Here is an 18,253-nt window from a genome sequence, read left to right as displayed (position 1 = left end):
GAAAACATTTCTGGTTTGAAACCCAAATGGCAAGATAAGTTTGGGTATGAACTAGGTGGTACTGAAAAGCAAATACTGAATGCCAACAAACTTCCTAATTTGGAAATATAGTGGCAGACAATAGTGACAAAAGATTCCGATATAAGGAAAATTATCTCTTATGCCTGCTTGGGAAAAGTGGCTCCAATGGAACATTCTCAAATGTGACTTCTCAAGTGAAGCTGATAGAGGGAAGAATACTGTCATTGTAAAGCTTCTGTTTGATGCAGGTGACAGCTGCAAGCACTGGGTGAAATATTGTGATGCCATGGAGATCCGAGACCAATGGGCAAAAAAGCTAGTGAATGAATTCCAAAGCAAGATGGGAAAAAATGTTGACGAAATAAGCTCTTCATTCTCTAGAACTGCAGGTGGAGAGTCTTCCTTCAAAAAGAGACCAGGTAACACATAAGACTCACATTCCATACACAGGAATTCAGTAATCTGAAGGAGCATAGTAAGGCCCTCTGTTTGAAAAGTCCTGTTGCATATAGTTTTTTAAATCTCTGTGTTATGTTAAGCCAGAATTACTTAGGTATGGTTTTGAAGCTGTCTGAGTTAGTGACGGAGTACAATAAAATAAAGGTAGCACTATAAATGCTATCCATGATGAAGCATGGCATTTGTTCTGAAAAGGCTTCAACATTTATATTTGTGCACTACAGAGTCTGTGCTATGGAAAGTAGATTCCTCTCCCCCCCCCCCCCCCGGCTGCAGGTGGAGATGTTTCTGGTACTCTAAATTTGGGCTGGTTAAAACCATATCCTAGAATTTGTCTCAGAAGCTAGTGCTGGTTCTAGCATCTGCGAAATTGCACATATTTTGCAGTTGTTTACTTTGTGCATCAGCAGACTGGCAGAAAAGGAGAGCATCCCTCCAGTACTAGTAACCTGGCCTTCACTCACTGGGTTATCGTGGCAACAGTCATTACCTCTTTGTTGACCATCAAAGGGAAATAAGGGGAAGGGGTCAGTGATTCACTTTGCAGTGGGCCTGTCTATTAATAGAGACAGTACAAGTTACATGAAAGACATGGAAAAGTTACAGAGGTACTGTGGTATGGTAGATGGTGTTTTTGCTGATCTGCCTGCTTTCCCACCCCCCTCCCTCATCTTTGCAGTGAAAGTTAATTTGTATTAAACTGCCTATCACATCATGTTACCAAATCTGGTCAGGATTTGTAAGAGTACCTGTCGCACCTGAACACAGGAAATTACATTGCTGTTGCTGCTACTTTGTCCAGAGCACTGAATTGAGACCTGCAAGCAGGAGAGCCAACCTGAGTTTTAGCTGAACCCACTTCTAGCAGGCACTTATACCAGCAACTCACTTCCTTAATGTGTAAGAGAAACATATCCTCAGGTTGCAAAGGGTGAAACAAGGCCAGGTCAGCAGGCACAGCAAGCAAGATGGGGCAGCGGTGTTACAGCTTTAATAATTCCTCACTGAGGGTTATTTATTTTTTTGTTACTTTTGATTTCTATCCTGCCCTCTCCGTAAGTGGACTCAGGGCAGCTAACTGTCAGTTCAAATATATAATTACAATTTGAAACCAATAAAATGCATTTAAAACATTTTAAAACATTTTATGGTGCTGTACAACTACGATATAGGCGGGATCTTTCATTTCTGATAGTGATCCTATAATGATCATAGCTTCTTAGCAGTGTAGGGTGGCAGTCCTCTCCCAGTTAGATGATGAAGGCCTGTCGGAATAATTCTGTTTTGAGAGAGAATTGAGAGAGATCCCGCAGGGCCTTTATGGCCTCCAGGAGGGCATTCCACATTTCTGGAGCTACCACCGAGAAGGCCCTAGCCCGTGTGGCCTCCTTTGATCCGGGGATGGACAGTAGGTTTTGTGTCCCTGAATGCAGTGCTGTCTGGGGAACATTTGGAGAAAGGCGGTCCCGTAGATAGGCAGGCCCCCGACCATATGATTTATGTGAATAAGCATTCTTTTGTGAAACATTCTGAAATGTCTAGTATGATTTGCTTTATATCACCTAATATGAATTTAGAGCTTTTTGACATTAAGCATTTCTGTAGCCCCTATAAATGTGTTGGAAAGGGGGGAAAGATAATGCTCCTTTACCTTTCTGGAGGCACTGCAAGGTGAAAGAAAGACCCTGCTTCTCCTCTAAGTACTCTGGCTGTACAGGAGTTAGTGGTGACCATGAATAATCACTTCTTGTAAGCCATGTCAAAAACAGTGCTAATTTTTCCAGAGTTGAGGTCATGGTTTGCATGAAAACTGAATTAGCTATATCTAAAATGACAACGTTCACTTGCTCTCCCCCCCACTTGAAAATGTATTACACATCTTCCACTAATGTCTTCTTCTTTGGAGTTAGTGTCTTGTATCACAACAGAAAAAGAGAGCATGATAACTAGACATGTTTTAATGTATAATGACTGTTTGATGGAATTCTATATTCTGATTGTGTTTAAAATATCTTTAAGATACTACTCCTAGTTCCCAAAAAGGCTCTCCTGAGAAGGGTGTAACTCCAGTGAGAGTATTGCCTCCTCATGTATCTGAGTTCCAATGGCCTTCATGGAATAGACTCCGATCCAGTTGTGTAGTTGTCCGAGTAGATGATTTGGATATTCATCAGGTAAGTTTTTAAAAGTCATAGGTGGAGGTGAATGTAACATGTCTAAATAATGTTTCCACTGCTTTGCCTTGTTAAGAAGCGTTACATCCAGTAATACTGGGTGGAATCCAGCAGTACATCAGCAGAAGTCACTGACTGCCACGGGACATTCCTGTGCTTCCCTTCCTCCAGCAGACTCATCCAACCCCAGGAAAGTTGATTTATGGCATTGTGGGACCTTCCTAGATGAATGACCTCTTGAATTGGGAGCTGCACTGCTGAGGGGAAAAGGGTCAACATTATGTTCCTTTCTCTTCCTTCAGTGGTGCAGTATTGACAGAAGGGAGTAGATGATTTGACCTTCTTTCTCCTCAGTGACCTCCCCCCCTTGACTATTAGTCTGCATGTGTCCCACCACCCTGGGAATCAGCTTTCCTGGGGTCAGAAAAGGAGGAGAACAAACATTAAAAAAGATTAATGACATTTGTGTCCTTGTATTACTGGATGCAACCCAATGTTTGAAGACATTTGAGAGATCTAGTCCACAAGTGAGAAGAAAAACTCTGCAGGTTATGTTCACTGGGTACTCACTGCACATTATCCCTTTCTTATTATTTCTGCCTTATGAACTAAGGAGTAGATGTAAACACAGATGCACTTATTTCTGAATTTTAAAGTACAAGTGGCCAAGGCATTTGATCTTAGCTGCGCTGATCATAAATGTTCTGAGGCTCAAAGTAGGCTCAACATTTCATTCTACACTGCAGCCTTTGTTATATTTTATATTGTTTTTGCTTAGTTACTCAGGTTTAAGAGAACATTCCTTGCTGATCGATAGTAGTTTTTTTTAAAATCAGATGTTTCATGGCAAAGTGTTATTCTGTTTCAGAGCATATAAGTTTTTCAGATTCTATAGTGATCAGTAGATTCAGGGCAGACTGTGGTGGAATAGTCCTGCTCTGACCTGTAGGTCCTGTTCATCATCTGTCATGTGCAGTCCCACATTGGGACTGGGCATGCACAGGTCTGCTACAGAATGTTATTCTCAAGCCTAAATTTTTCTAGAACTGCAACAGTCCACTCTGGAGGTGATTGTGCATGTGTAGGTTTTCCCACTGAAATGGCGATCTACCCCCTATAGATCGCCCCCATGTCTCAGTTTCTTTTTCAGTGCCATGTGATTCAGTCACTCTCTTGCCTTCGCCATGAATTTTTGTCACAACTATTAAAAAAACCTATTAAAATTGCTATTTCTTGAAGTCTTAGTGATCATTCAGCCACCATGGCCATGAAAGTCCTATTTTAAAAATGCTCTCAATGCAGTCTTAAAATGACTTGAACTGACAAGCATGATCACTGCCTTCTGTGTCTGGGGCATAATGATATGTCCTGCCAGATTTGTCAAAAATTTATACCCAAGGCATGAGCTGATTGAGTTTCCCAACTCAAAGCTGCACTCTGGGAAAAGGCGCTGTCTTCTCTTCCTGAAAAGCTGAGTGCTAGCCCTCAGTCAACTTCATCAGTACCGGCTACAATGCCACAACCACATCAGATGCTGAAACTGCCCTCAGTACTCATCCAAACTGAGGCCATAAAGTTGTCAAAGCAACAAATAAATACAGGCAGACTTTCAGCAGAGATACCTACCAGGTCTATGGCTTCTGCCATTGTACTTTACCACTGTTCATGGCTCAGAAACGCTGCCCTCCCCACAGCCCCATAGCCAGAAATTATGGGGGGGGGGGCTCAGAGGCTAAAATTTTGGGTGAGGGGGCTGTGGGGCTTGACTGCTTCTTCCAGCGGCCAGCCACCCAACCCCAGCTCTCTCTCTCTTGCACTCTCTCTCTCCCCCCCCCCCCCTCGCTCTCTCTCTCTGTTGCTGGAGAGGAGGCAAAGAATGAGAAGATGGGTGGGAAAGAAGGTGGAGGAGGCAGCAAAAGCCAGCGGATACTCTTCTCCCTGGGTCCCCAACAGGCGCCTGCAGGCCCTGGGCGTGCAGTGGTATAGCAGGCGGGTGGGCTGGGGGAGAGTGGAAGGGGTCTGGTGGGAGGGCTGGTCCAACCTCTCTCTGGCGTCTGGTGCTGGAGGTGAGCCATGTGACAGCAGGAGCAACAGCCGCTGCTGCTACCGCCACCAGCTCAATCCCACTTGCTCTCTTTGCCCACTCACAGCAGCCAGATGGTGGCTTGGTGGGAAAGGAGGGAATGGGTGATCTGTAGGAGGTTGATCATTTTGGCAGGAAAACCTACACATGCACGATCACCTCCAATAACGTTCTGTTGCAGGCCTGCACAGATGCAGTCCCAATGTGTGTCTGCACAAAAGACATCAATGAACAACAGTTATGGTAAGTGCAACCATGTTTTCCACTCTGATCAAGATTTTTCCAACACCCAGAGGGGCTTCTCTCTCTCTCTCTCTCTCTGTCCCTCTTTCTCTCTCTGGTCAAGGTCTGATGTTTGTAGGAATTGCCTGTGGGGAGGGTCAGGACCCCCAGCTTTCCTTCCAATTTATGAGGCTGTGCCTCTTTGTTTCCTGCTACTCAGCACCTGGTTACTCTGGGGACAACTTACTGCCTAGTGCATTAACTGGAAGAGTACCCACTTGAAGAAGAGATTGGATTTATACCCTGCCCTTCACTTGGAGTCTCAGAGCAATTTGCAATCTACTTTCCCTTTCCCTCCCCACAGCAGACACTCTGTGAGGTAGGTGGGGCTGAGAGAGCTCTGACAGAAACTGCTCTTGAGAGAACAGTTCTGACAGAGTTATGACTGACCCAAGCTCATGCCAGCAGTTGCATGTGCAGGTGGTGCTAACTGACTGCCTTGATTTGCCAATTGACTGCCCATCTCTTCCTCCTGGTGCTCCTTTTAAAATAGCATGTCTAAGATGGTAGATTTCTGTGTGTCACAAAGAACCACTACCAGCATCAAAAATTATAAAGCATTTATTAAAAAAGAAAGTTCACAAGTATGCTTTTAGCACAGTTCCAGATTGAGCAAGGGATTCAAAAGAAAGAAGTAAAACACAATTCCTCTGTCCCTCTCTCTATAAATGCCATAATTGATGTTAAATATAAGGCAGGCTCCTTAGCATAGAATGTTATGGAGGTCTTACAGGGGTTATATAACCTTCAAGCCTCTCTCAGGGGTGCAATGGCTGCCTCCCCCAGACATCAGTTATAGTCCTGTCTGCTTTGATGGAATCAGCACAAAAAAACTTATTTGCTCCCAGGGGATTTATCATTTCTCTTTCTTTTCCTACTGACCAGGTCAGGCTGGGTCAAAGAAGCTTTTCCTTTAGTCTCCAATAGTTTCTTCCTGAAGTCTTTCTAGTACTTAATACTGCTGGGAGAGCAGAAAAAGAACCGGACCATCCCAGTGCGCAGGGTCAAGAGCCTGGGAGTGCTACTGGAATCCTCTTTATCAATGGAGGCCCAGATAGCTGCCACGGCTAGATCCGCCTTCTTCCACCTCAAGAGGGCGAGGCAGTTGGCTCCCTTCTTGGAACGCAGCGACCTAGCAACTGTGATCCACGCGACGGTCACCTTGAGACTAGACTACTGCAATGCCCTCTACATGGGGCTGCCCTTATGCCGAACACGGAAACTTCAGGTAGTGCAGAACGCGGCAGCCAGGCTGCTGCTGGGACTACCTCGGTGGGAACACGTGCAGCCTGGGCTGCGGGACCTGCACTGGCTGCCGGTTGTGTACCGTGTTCGCTATAAGGTGCTGGTTATTACCTTTAAAGCCCTATATGGCCGAGGACCTGCCTACCTTAGGGACCGCCTCTCCCCATATGTTCCCCAGAGAGCACTGAGATCTAGCTCCCAAAACCTCTTAAAAATCCCTGGGCCAAGAGAGGCTAGACTGAAGACAACCAGGGAGCAAGCCTTTTCAGCAATGGCCCCTCGATGGTGGAATCAACTTCCAGAGATGGTGCGAGCCCTGCAGGACCTGAACCAGTTCCGCAGGGCTTGCAAAACCTCTCTGTTTCAGCTTGCCTTTGGGACAGAACCTGGTTAAACGGATCTGTAGCCATCCAGCCATCTTGTGCATGATTGTGATCTACAGCACTTTATAGCACTGTTTTATCCATCTAATTAACTATGTAACTGAATTGTATTTTATTTATATCACGGTGTTCCGTGTCTGTGAGCCGCCCTGAGCCCGCCATCGGCGGGGGAGGGCGGGATATAAAAATAAACTTATCTTATCTTATTGTCTCTATTAGTATTGCTGAAACAGTAGCTGGAGTGAAGCTGGAAAGCAATTGAATTGACTTCCTTCTCCTAACTAGGTTCAGTAAACACCTAGTTTCTTCAAATGAAACCAAGTTCTCGGCCAGATGAACTGCATCCAAGGGTACTAGTGGGTGTAATTTCTGGCTCTCTGGCCATTATTTTTGAGAATTCTTGGAGGAAAGATGAGATGCTGGAAGATTGGAGGAGGGTAAATGTCTCCATCTTCAAGAAGGATGAAGGACCTGTCAGCTTGACATCTATACCTTGAAAAGTTTTAGAACAAATCATTATTCAGTCAGTCCTGGAGCATTTAGAAAGGACAGCTGTCATTACTGAGAGCCAACGTAGGTTTCTCAAGAACAAGTCATGTCAGACGAACCATATCTCTCTCTCTTTCTTTTTTGAGAAAGTTACTACCTTGCTGGGTCGGGAATGCTGTAGAAATCATTTATCTTGATTTCAGTAAGGCTTTTGATAGGGTTCCAGATACTATTATTGTTGACAAGTTGGTAATGTGGTTTGGATCCTATTACTGCTAGGTGGATCTGCAACTGGCTAGCAGATTGTACCCAAAGAGTGCTTGTGAATGGTTCCTCATCCTCTTGGAGAGGAGTAACAAGTTGAGTGCCTCAGGGATTTGTCCTGGGACCTGTTTTGTTCAACATCTTTATAAATGATTTGAATGAAGGAATAGAGGAAATATTTATTACATTTGTAAATTATACTAAATTGGGAGGGGTAGCAAATACAGTAGAAGACAGAGTCAGGATACAGGATGATCTTAACAAACTGGAAAGCTGGGCTAAAACAAATAAAATGAATTTTAACGGAAATAAATGTTAAATTGTGCATTTAGGTAGGAAGAATCCAATGCATCATTATAAGATGGGAGAGACTTGTCTTGGCAGTAGTATGTGCAAAAAAGATTTAGGGGTCTTAGTGGACCATACACTGAAAATGAGTCAACAGTGTGATGCGATAGCTAAAAAGGCAAGTGCAATTTTGGGCTATATCAACAGAAGTATAGTGTCCAGATTATGCACTATACTTTACTATGCTCTGGTTAGACCCCACCTAGAGTATTGTGCTGAGTTTGGGGCACCACAGTTTAAGAAGGATAGACAAGCTGGAATGTGTCCAGAGGAGGGCAACAAAGATGGATGGGGTGTCTGGAGAGTTCTATGAGGAAAGGTTGAAGGAGCTGGGTATATTTAGCCTGGAGAGGAATGACTGAGAGGTGATATGATCAGCATCTTCAAATACTTGAAGGGCTGTCATATAGAGGATGATGCGGAATTGTATTCTGTTGGCCCAGAAAGTCAGACCAGAACCAGTGGTTTGAAATTGAATAAAAAGTTTATGACTAAACACTAAGAAGAACTTGCTGACAGAGTGGTTCCTCAGTGAAACAGGCTTTCTCAGGAGGTGGTGGACTCTCCTTTTTTGGAGTTTTTTTTTTTTTATAACTAATAATTTTTATTATTTTAAATAACTTCACACAGCCTAGTCAAAATCTTTGGTATACAAATAAGCAAGGCATTATCATTATACATCAAAATATAAATTAAATAATATAAATAATATATAAAGGAATTCTTTACAATCGCTTACACACCTGTAATTCGTTACATAGACAGTTTACATAGCAGGTAAAGACTCAAACTAAATCATAAACATAGATAGTTAATATATGATGAAATCCAGATACTTTTTTGGAGTAGGTAGGCTTAATAAGGATTTCTCATTGATATAAGAGAGAAAGAAAAACCATTTCTCAACAAAATTATCATCTGGTCTTGGATTTTCGTATCTTAATATGCTTGTAGACAATTTATCTTGAATCATCAAGTCCCATATTTTATTGTACCATTGGCGAATAGTTGGACATTTATCTGATTTCCAACATTGAGCTATATTGATTTTGGCTGCTAATAATAAAATTGAAAGAAGATCCATTTTTGTTTTAGAGCTTGGTTTGGTATGCCAGATATTTAGGAGGACAGACTCTGGCAAGAAAGGAATGTCAAAATCAATTATTTCTCCTGCAATTTTTATCACTGATTTCCAAAAAGCCTGCACTTGTGGACCCTCCCACCAACAGTGCATCACCGTGCCCATTCCCCCACACTTTTTCCAACACCCTGGAGTGGAGATCAGATTGCCACGAAACAGCCTCACTGGTGTCATGTACCACCGGGACCACAATTTAAAATTTTGTATTTTAATGTACGTAGATCTAGATTTAAATAGAGAGCTTTTCCAAAGGGTTTTCCATTGCTCTTCTGAAAAACTTTTCCAGCAGTCCTTGTGCCACTGATTCTGCTGTGAGGCAACCCGGCTCCACTCCCTTCCGTTCAGCACTCGGTAAATGCAAGAGATTGCCCCTCTAACCGAGGAGGAACCAGCCTTTAATCGAGACTCAAAAGAATTTAGTGTTCTATTTGCACAGGTAAACGGGATTACTTTGTGCAAAGCATTAAATAATTGATAATATTGCATCCACGGTATTGTCATTTTAAATTTTGTCTCCAATTGTATTTTTGCACTTATTTTGCCATTAGTTGTAATGTCAGTCAGCCTAAAAATGTTTTTATCTCTCCAAATTTTGAATTCACTTATTGCTTTGCCAGGTGGAAACCAGGGCTGTCCAAGAAAGGACAAGAACGGTGATGTTGCTGGAGTTAGAGTTTCTCTATATTGATCCCAAATTTTCAATGTGTGCTCCAAAAATGGGTTGTCCAATATTAGTTTTGGTCTGTCAAACCTTCCAAGCCAAATGCCCTCATGTAAGAGGATGTTTCCCAAAGCTGTCTTCTCAATACTAAGCCAAGGAGTGTCACACTCAGGTAGCGCATATGTAAGGATATATCTCAGTTGGGATGCTAAATAATATTTTTCCAGGAGCGGAACTCCCAGACCACCAAGTTCTGTCGGCCTAGAGATTAGAGAAATTGAAACTCTATGTTGTTTGGAATTCCATAAAAAGTCTAAAAAATTTTTTTGCCATTTCTTAAACTCCAATTTGCCTATTGAAATAGGCAAATTTTGAAATAAAAAAAGTAGTTTAGGAAATAAAAAGGACTTCAAAAGGTCCACTTTTTCTAAAATTGAAAAGTTGCATTTTGACCATTCCTCTATTGACTTTTTAATTGAAAGAATAGTTGGGAAGTAATTTGCCTGAAATAAATCCTTAAGGTTCACTGGAAAAATAATCCCCAAATATCTCCAAGATTTTTCTACCCATTTGTAGTTGAAATTCCTCAGAATATCTAGTTTCAAAGAGGGAGTTACCACCATAGGATAGATTTCTGATTTCAGGAAATTAACTGTAAAGCCTGAGTGTGTGCTGAATAAATCAATAACCTTCTTCAGATGTTGTAGAGAAACCAAAGGGTTGCTGAGGTAGAATAACGTATCGTCAGCAAACAAGCTGACCTTGTGTGTCTTACCTTTCAGCGAAATGCCCTCTATTTCTGGGTTTTCCCTGACGGCGTGAGCTAGTGGTTCAAGAGACAGTGCAAATAAAATCGGTGACAGTGGGCAACCTTGACGGGTGCCTCTGCTTAGAATTAAAGTATCCGAACGAAAATGGTTAACATCAATCTGTGCATTTGGTGAGTCATAAATAGCATTAATTGAGCGAACAAAATTAGGACCAAATTGCATAAAACTTAAAACAGATTTCAAAAAGGGGATTTCTAATTTGTCAAACGCTTTTTCGGCATCCAGGGAGAAAATCAGCGAGGGAATTTTGGATATCCTACAGTAGTGTATTACGTTGAGAGTTCTGCGTATATTATCAGATATAGATCGCCCTGGTATAAAACCAGATTGATCATTGCTAATGTAGTTTGCTATTATTTTATTCAACCTTTCCGCCAAAATTGTTGAGAAAATTTTAAAATCATGATTTAATATTGATATTGGGCGGTAGGAAGAGGGACTCAATTTATCTTTCCCTTCTTTGTGTAATACAATAACTCTCGCCTCTTTCCATGAGTTAGGTAATTTACCGTACATCATTACATTATTACAAGTGTTAAGAAGATGTTCTTCAATTTGGTCTTTAAAATGCTTGTAGAATTCTATTGGGAAGCCGTCTCTTCCCACCGCCTTGTTGTTTTTAATTTTTGCCAGTGCCACTCTCACCTCTGTTAAGTTAATTGGTTTGTCTAAAAAAGAGGAATGGTCCTTTGACAATAACTTATTAAAACTAATAGAATTTAAATAATCCACAATCTCTTTAGGATTGGGGTTAGATGTAGTATACAATTTTTTATAAAACTGAAGGAAAGTTTCGGTGATGTCTTTTGATTTGGAAACAATCCGACCAGCAGATGTTTTAATAGCATGAATCAATGAGTTTGATTTCTGTTGTGAAATTTTGTTTTTCAAGAGTTTAAGTGACCTGGTTCTGGTAATATATTTTTGTTTTAAGTATAGTAGTTCTTTTTGAATTGTAGAAGTTTCAATTAGTTCTAATTTTTTCCTTTCCAGATCTAGTTTTCTGAGCGTCTTCTTGCCTCCATATTTTATGTGCTTTTTCTCTAATAAGGAAATATTAGATTGTAAGTCCAGAATTGTTTGTTGTCTTTCTTTTTTACATTTGGATGCAATAGAAATCAGTTTACCCCTTAAAACCGCTTTAAATGCATCCCAAACATACTCCTGGGAAACTCCACATGTTGCATTGAATGAGAAGTAGTCCTTAATTTGTTTTTCAATTTCTTCAGAAACTGTTGAATTAGTTAGCAGTAGTTTATTTAATGACCAACGGGGCTCCTTGTCATCTGAGTCCCAAGAGACCCAAGCATGGTGAGAGATGTTTCTCAACCCAATTGAGGCATTTAAAAATTTATTCATATAAGACTTTGAGACTAAAATAAAATCAATCCTTGAATAAGTGCCATTCACCGAAGAGTAAAAAGTATACTCTCTAGAGCCAGGGTTTAGTGTGCGCCACACATCTACCAGGTTATTATGGTCTAGGACTTTTTGCAGAGTGGTTGGCTTCATCATCGAGCCAGTGGGTTTTCTTTTTTTGTGAGTTTTATCATAGAGTGGATCTGAAATTAAATTAAAATCACCTCCAATTATTACTTCCCCCTTTTTGAAATCATTCAGCACTTCTAATGTGTTTTTAATAAACTCAAATTGGGCCAGATTAGGTGCATAAATTGATGCTAAGGTTACCTGGGTACCATTTAGCTCACCTTGCACAAACAGATATCTTCCAGAGGGATCTGCTTTGATTTGCTGGCATTGAAATGGTGTATTCTTTGAGATTAGTATCGCCACACCCCTTGACTTAGATGTTCCTTTGGCTTGGAAGGTTTGAGAGAACCAGGAAGACTTCATAAATTGCGTAAGTTTAGATTTTTGGTGAGTTTCCTGTAGAAAGACAACATTAGCACGTTCCTTGTACAATAAATTAATAATTCGTCTACGTTTGATGTGATTATTGAGGCCTTTACAATTCCAAGTAATAATTTTGTATTGCTGAGACATCGTTGTTTTTCCCTTCAACTGATTCTTAGACCTAGAATAAAGTAACGTACAGTGTATTAACCTCTGAGATTTTCTTCTACGTTAAAGTATCTGTTAACTGGATGTTATGCAACTAGAAAAGTAAATTAAAAGACAAGAACAAGAAAAAACAAACAGATCTGACACTTAAAAACACTTAACACTAGAGCTCCAACAGGAGCTAAGGTTCCAACTTCTTACCACTGTACAACCAATAGGGAGTCACCAAACTCTCTCCCTAACCAGAAACCTTCCTATTAAGCAAGGGAGGCTAAACACACTTCAGTAAATGTAAAGAATATAACAAACCGCTCCTTCCCTCCCTTTCACACATTTTAAAGCAAGCTTCTAAATATGATATCAAAAGTAACTTCAAGGCTTTCAATTCAAGAGTTATTTCAACCTATTAGACCTTAACATATGTGTATTATTACATTAAAGCTAACCATTAGTGAGCAGAGTGACTATACTTTTAAAATACTTTTTAACCCTACATTCAAAATTGTGTTCCCAAAAACCATAAACATAATTCATTAACACCAGTTTTAACCAGGCTTCCTTAGACTCCCTCTCCCCCCTATGAATTATTAAACAAAGTAAATTCTTGCATGGCTTAGTTCAACAAGTATTCTACAAGGAAATCAAACTGTCTTCCAGTTTACCTGTCACCTAATATTAAAAATAAAAAAGGAAATTTCATTTATCATCAAGAAGATTCATACAACAATCAATATTCGTTTCAAGTGGCAGATTATTTTAGCAAAGTTTCCCTCTTTCCCTTACCCACCCTCCCCCCCACCCTTAAATTCATTAAGCAAAATTAACTCTCACATGACTTAATCTTAAGTGCACTTTCAGAAATAGTCCATATGTCTTCTGGTTTACCTGTCATCTATAAATTAAAATTAAAAAGAAAAATATTTCATTCACCCTCTTATAAAAAAAATTCATCCTGTGATCACTATGTCTTCTAGATTGCTTGTCATCTATAAATTACACTTAAAAAGAAAAGTATTTCAATCAACCTCTTAAAAAACTAAATCCCATTAAAGTCACTATAATAAATTTAAACTGCAGGAAGTCCTCCATAAATTTGTCCTTGCTAAATATTCATACTCAGTTCAGAGGGTAGTTGCCAATTTCTTTAGAGAGTCTTATATATAGTCTTTCTAGTCACTCTGCATATTCTTCCGAAGTACGTTCCTTTGTCGTTCCAATGAAGTTCCTATAGGGCATAAGTTCAAACTGTTGCAGAGGCTTGATTATCTTCTACCGTTGGCAAAAAGGCGCGCAGATCCTCCTGTTCTCTGTTTGACAGTTTTATGTTGAGATTGTCCAGAAGCAATTTCCCCATTTCAATGTCTGAAGCCTTGAATAACGTGCCCCCTTTATACACTAAAATGTCAGATATTGGGCTCCATCTAAATCTTATATTTTCATTATAAAGCTTAGTAGCAAAGAATTTCAGTTTCTTCCTTTTCTCCAGTGCCTCAGCTGGCAGATCAAGCAAGACTAACACTTTTTGCCCATCAAAATTCAGTGCTCCTTTCCTTCTAGCCTCTTGGAGGATTTTATCTCTTGTTTTGGGATATACAAATTGTACTAAAATATCCCTTGGTCTTCCGTTTCTTGCTGACACTAAGGGTCCCAAGCGCATTGCTCTAGCAATAGCTGGGGCCGCGCTGCTTTCTTGTGTAAATACCCTGGCCAGCCATTTAGACATGAACAATGCCAAATCCACATTCTCTTCCGCTCCATCTTTGATCCCTCTGAATTTTAAATTAAATGCCCTCCAGCGATTTTCCAGGGCTATTATTCTAGTGTTTAAGAGAGATTCTTTGGCTTTCAGGTGTTTTAGATCAGATTGTAGAGCTAATGAGGCTTCTGCTGTACGTTCCGCTATTTTAGCTGTCGTCTCTAAATCATTCGCTATTTCTTCCACTCTTTTGTTAACTGGTGCCAATAAGCTTTCTACAGTTTCTTTAAAGTAAATGTGGATATCTTCCTTTAACTGCAGCAAGTCTTTTTTACAAATTGGGGCTTCCTCATTATTCAGTTGGTCTCTGCTAGGCGAATTCTGCCCTGGGGCCATATTAGAGTCTGTTGTGGGGGAAGTTTTTTCCCGCTCCGGTGAAGAGTTGGGAGAGAAAAAGTGTCTTACCGATGGTGATGCGTCTACTGTAGCTTTTCCTTTTATTTTCGTTGCCTCTTTAGCCTTCACTTTGGTTTTAAAAGTTTTTCCCATCTGGGATCTGTCACAAAGCCTGCGAGTTAGCTGTAAGGCCCAGGTTTAGCCGGGAAGGTTGAGGAGCTTCACTGAGATGCGTCCGCCATTGCTCAGCGACGCCCCGCCCCCTTTTGGAGTTTTTATACAGAGGCTAGATGGTCATCTGGCAGCAATGCTGATTCTGTAAACTTAGGCAGATCATGAGAAGGAGGGCAAGAACGGTTGCATCAGTGCTTAGTTCTCATGGCCCTTTCTGACACACCCAGGGGAATGCTGATGGCAACTTTGGGATCAGACTGCAATTTTTTCCAGGCCAGTTTAGCAAGGGATCTTGGAGGGTTTGGGTTTTTTGCCAACTTCTGGGCATTGAGCAGGTGTCACTGGGTATGTGTATTGGGGAGAGGTATTTGTGAATTTCCTGCATTGTGCAGGGGATTGGATAAGATGACCTTGGAGGTCCCTTCCAACTCTACCTGTTTTTTGCCCAGAGAAAAACTTTTAAAACTCATGGGTGAAGGTTTTGCTCAGTTCAGATCTTCAAAGAAAAAATGCATTTCTTCACACAGACAAAAAGAAATACTTTTTAAAAACACAGAGTGTTATTAAAATGTGGAAGTTATTGCCAGGGAATGTAGCGATAGCCAAGGCATCAACAACTTTAAAATGGAGTTAGATATGTTCATGGAGGATAGGTATATCAGTGGCTACTAGCCATGGTGACTAAAGAGAACCTCTACATTCAGAGGCAATCAGCCTCTGAATCCCAGTGCCAGGAAGCAACATCTAGGGAAGGCCTCAGCCTCTATGTCCTCCTGTTGTTGGCCCTCGAGGGGTGTCAGACTCATTTGTTATGAGGGCCAGATCTGACATAATTGAGACTTTGTCGGGCTGGGCCATGTGTATCGTAAAATGTAATGCCAGGTAGTAGAGGAAGAAACTTTATAAAGGATACAGACAAACACAAAGATTTTTTAAAAGCTTAAAATAAAACATGCTTAAAACATTAGCACTCATTGGTTTTAAAGGTGCTTTCTTTGTGTCCCTCTTGTGGAAAAGAAGCTCTGGTTCTTTCCTTTCTTTCCCAGGGGACCAGGCAGGGAAGAAACCTCAGCCAATAGAAGGGAGAGAGGTTTGGCTCAGTAGCTCTGCTGTGTGATTGAAAGAGCCTGGCAAAGCAAGCTATTCTTCCCCCCTTCCTCCCCAAGGGAGGAGCCTCAACTAATGCAGAAAATAGCGATTTAGCTCTGTATGTCCTGTGCAATTGAGCAAGCCTGGCAAAGCAAGCTGTGATGCAGAAGGAAGCAAGGGAGAGGGAAGCAGATGACAGCCAGTTGCTCGGGGGCCTAATAGGAGCCATCCAGGCGCCTGATTTGGCCTCCGATCCGCATGTTTGACACCCCTGCTTTATAGGAACTGATTGGCCTCTGTGAGACAGAATGCTGGACTTGATGGACTACTTGTCTGATCCAGCAGGGCTCTTATGTTCTTATTAAGTGCATGAAGAATGTTGTTCTGCAGTTCTTGTTTAAAGCATAAAATAAAAATGGAAAACCGTGATGCTATCTAGACCATCATGTTTCTTGCTGTGGGTTCATAATGCAACTAAATCTCCCTCAGGTTTCCACAGCTGGACAGCATAGTAAGAAACCCTCAACACTGCTTTCATGTAGGAGAAAATTATTGGGTTTTCCTGATCAAATCTCAGCAATTCATATGGAGTTCACTGAATACTACTTCCCAGATAATCCAAACTTTCCAGGTAAGGGTAAGCATCCTGCATCTGCCTGGGTTTCTCTGATGAATGCTCTCTCTCTCTCTCTCTCTCTCTAATCTATCTTATCTATCTATCTCTTGTTGTTTTTGTTTCTTTCCCTGGACTTAGAAATTTCCTCCAGGTAGAAGTGTAGGGGCAGTGGGTATCCCACTATACTTGGATCTCCAGAAGCCAGAGAAACTTGCTTGCATTTGCTCTCCTGTGGAGGACAATGTGATATCACCTTTTGTTCATTGAAGTCACTTCTGTTCTCTAGAAAAAACTGTAAATAATACACTGCCAGGAGAGAAGGAGAAATGAAGACTAAGAAGGCTACTCTTAAGAAAAATCAGGATGTGTTACAGTAGATGACTTTCTTATGTTTGACGAGAACAATCTCAGAGATACAGGATCCATTTCTTTTTTGTGCTGAATATGAATTTAAGAATACAAGCCTCTGTTCTTGGGTAATGCTACAAGTTTTGGTACCATAATTGCATTTTGTGAGGAATTTGTTTTTCTAGCTACAGTGTGGATGCTGTAGAGCTTAATGCAGAATTGTTTGGATGCAAACTAGCCTACATAATACAGTAATATAGAGGCAGGAACTGGAAGTATGGGAAGTTCTACTCCTTTCTGACTCCCACTCCTCAGCTGCACATCTTCTTCGTGGTCTCTGTGCATCACACTCATGGGATAGAGCGCCTGTGCCGATCCCCGAATCGGTACCTAAAAAGCCCAGGATTTTTTTGCGCTCGGCATCGGCAGGCATGTGCAGGTGTCCCAGTACGATTGCTCGCCGGCGCCAGCGCAAGGATCCCACCAGTTCCTTTCTGACCGCTGCGCTGAGAAGATCTCCTTTCGTGTCCCCGGTCGGTAAAGTAATCTTTGGATTATTTCTGTTAGCTGTATATAGCCCATTTGTTGTTTTTCTTAGTGTAGTTAGTTACTTAGTTGATAAGATAGTGTTTTAAAAAAAAATGTTGTTGGACTTTGCCCTTTGGGGCCCTGTTTCCCCCCTGTTTTTTCCCCCTCAGTGTTATTCCTGTGTGGGGTTTTTCTGGCGTCTATGGAAAGGCGTTGGGGTTTTTTTAAGAGGTGCCGTTCCTGTGGAAAAAAGATTGCACTCCCGGACGGTCATTCCCTCTGTCTTCTCTGTTTGGGCGAGGGACACCGTGTGGATTCTTGTCTGCACTGCTTGAGCTTCTCAAAGCAGATGCGTAAAAATCGTGCGGCGAAACTGTCGGCCGTGTTAGTGAATCGGCACTTCATCCTCTGAAGATGGCATCGGGCCCGTCGGTACCGATGGGAGAAGCCGCGGCCCCTACAGTCACATCAGTCGAGGCATTGCCGATATGCCAGCCGAGCGAGGGCGTTCCACGAAACAGCCCTCTGAAGGGTCAGTGGACACCCCGGCTAAGAAGCATCGGGATGACTCGGAGACCCGATCATCCTTATCGTAGAAGGCGAAATCTAAAGAGAAGCGGGAGAAGAGATCGTCCCGCACTCCTTCCCCTTCTCAAGACGTTTGGCATCGATGCAGGCCGCTCTGCCTAGGAAGATCTTGGTGTCTCTGCGTTGGAGCCCTTCGGTGTCGAGAGCCAGTGCCTCGCAGCAGTTGCGCTTGTCAGCATCGGAGCACGAGATCGACCTGACCCAACATTCCCACTCATCGGGATCGCGTCGTCGGAGTGAGAGTGGCTCTATCTCGGAGGTAGAAGTCTCAGTACCGATTGAGTCATTGGCACCGCTGGATCAGGCAAGGGGACATAGAGAGCTTGAGCCAACCACCGTAGCTCGTCGTTTCCCACCGCTTCCACCGTGGGATCAGCGCCAGTGGCCTCCCTACGCCTATCCATACCCACCATATC

At 41.9% G+C, this 18,253-nt stretch overlaps 1 protein-coding gene across 1 annotated transcript in view; it reads left to right on the top strand.

Moving 5' to 3' along the window:
* BLTP3A (bridge-like lipid transfer protein family member 3A) overlaps positions 1 to 18,253 on the top strand; it is a 145,397-nt gene that overhangs the window by 96,566 nt on the left and 30,578 nt on the right. The window contains exons 10-12 of the mRNA XM_060231451.1: positions 270 to 440; positions 2,500 to 2,654; positions 16,247 to 16,388. Coding sequence (XP_060087434.1) covers positions 270 to 440; positions 2,500 to 2,654; positions 16,247 to 16,388 — 468 coding nt within the window. The remainder of the gene's footprint in view (positions 1 to 269; positions 441 to 2,499; positions 2,655 to 16,246; positions 16,389 to 18,253) is intronic.

The sequence above is a fragment of the Heteronotia binoei genome, chromosome 2 (assembly GCF_032191835.1).
Source record: "Heteronotia binoei isolate CCM8104 ecotype False Entrance Well chromosome 2, APGP_CSIRO_Hbin_v1, whole genome shotgun sequence".
Taxonomy (NCBI): domain Eukaryota; kingdom Metazoa; phylum Chordata; class Lepidosauria; order Squamata; family Gekkonidae; genus Heteronotia; species Heteronotia binoei.
The sequence above is the reverse complement of the archived record's forward strand: the minus strand, read 5'-3'. Positions and strand labels throughout refer to the sequence as shown.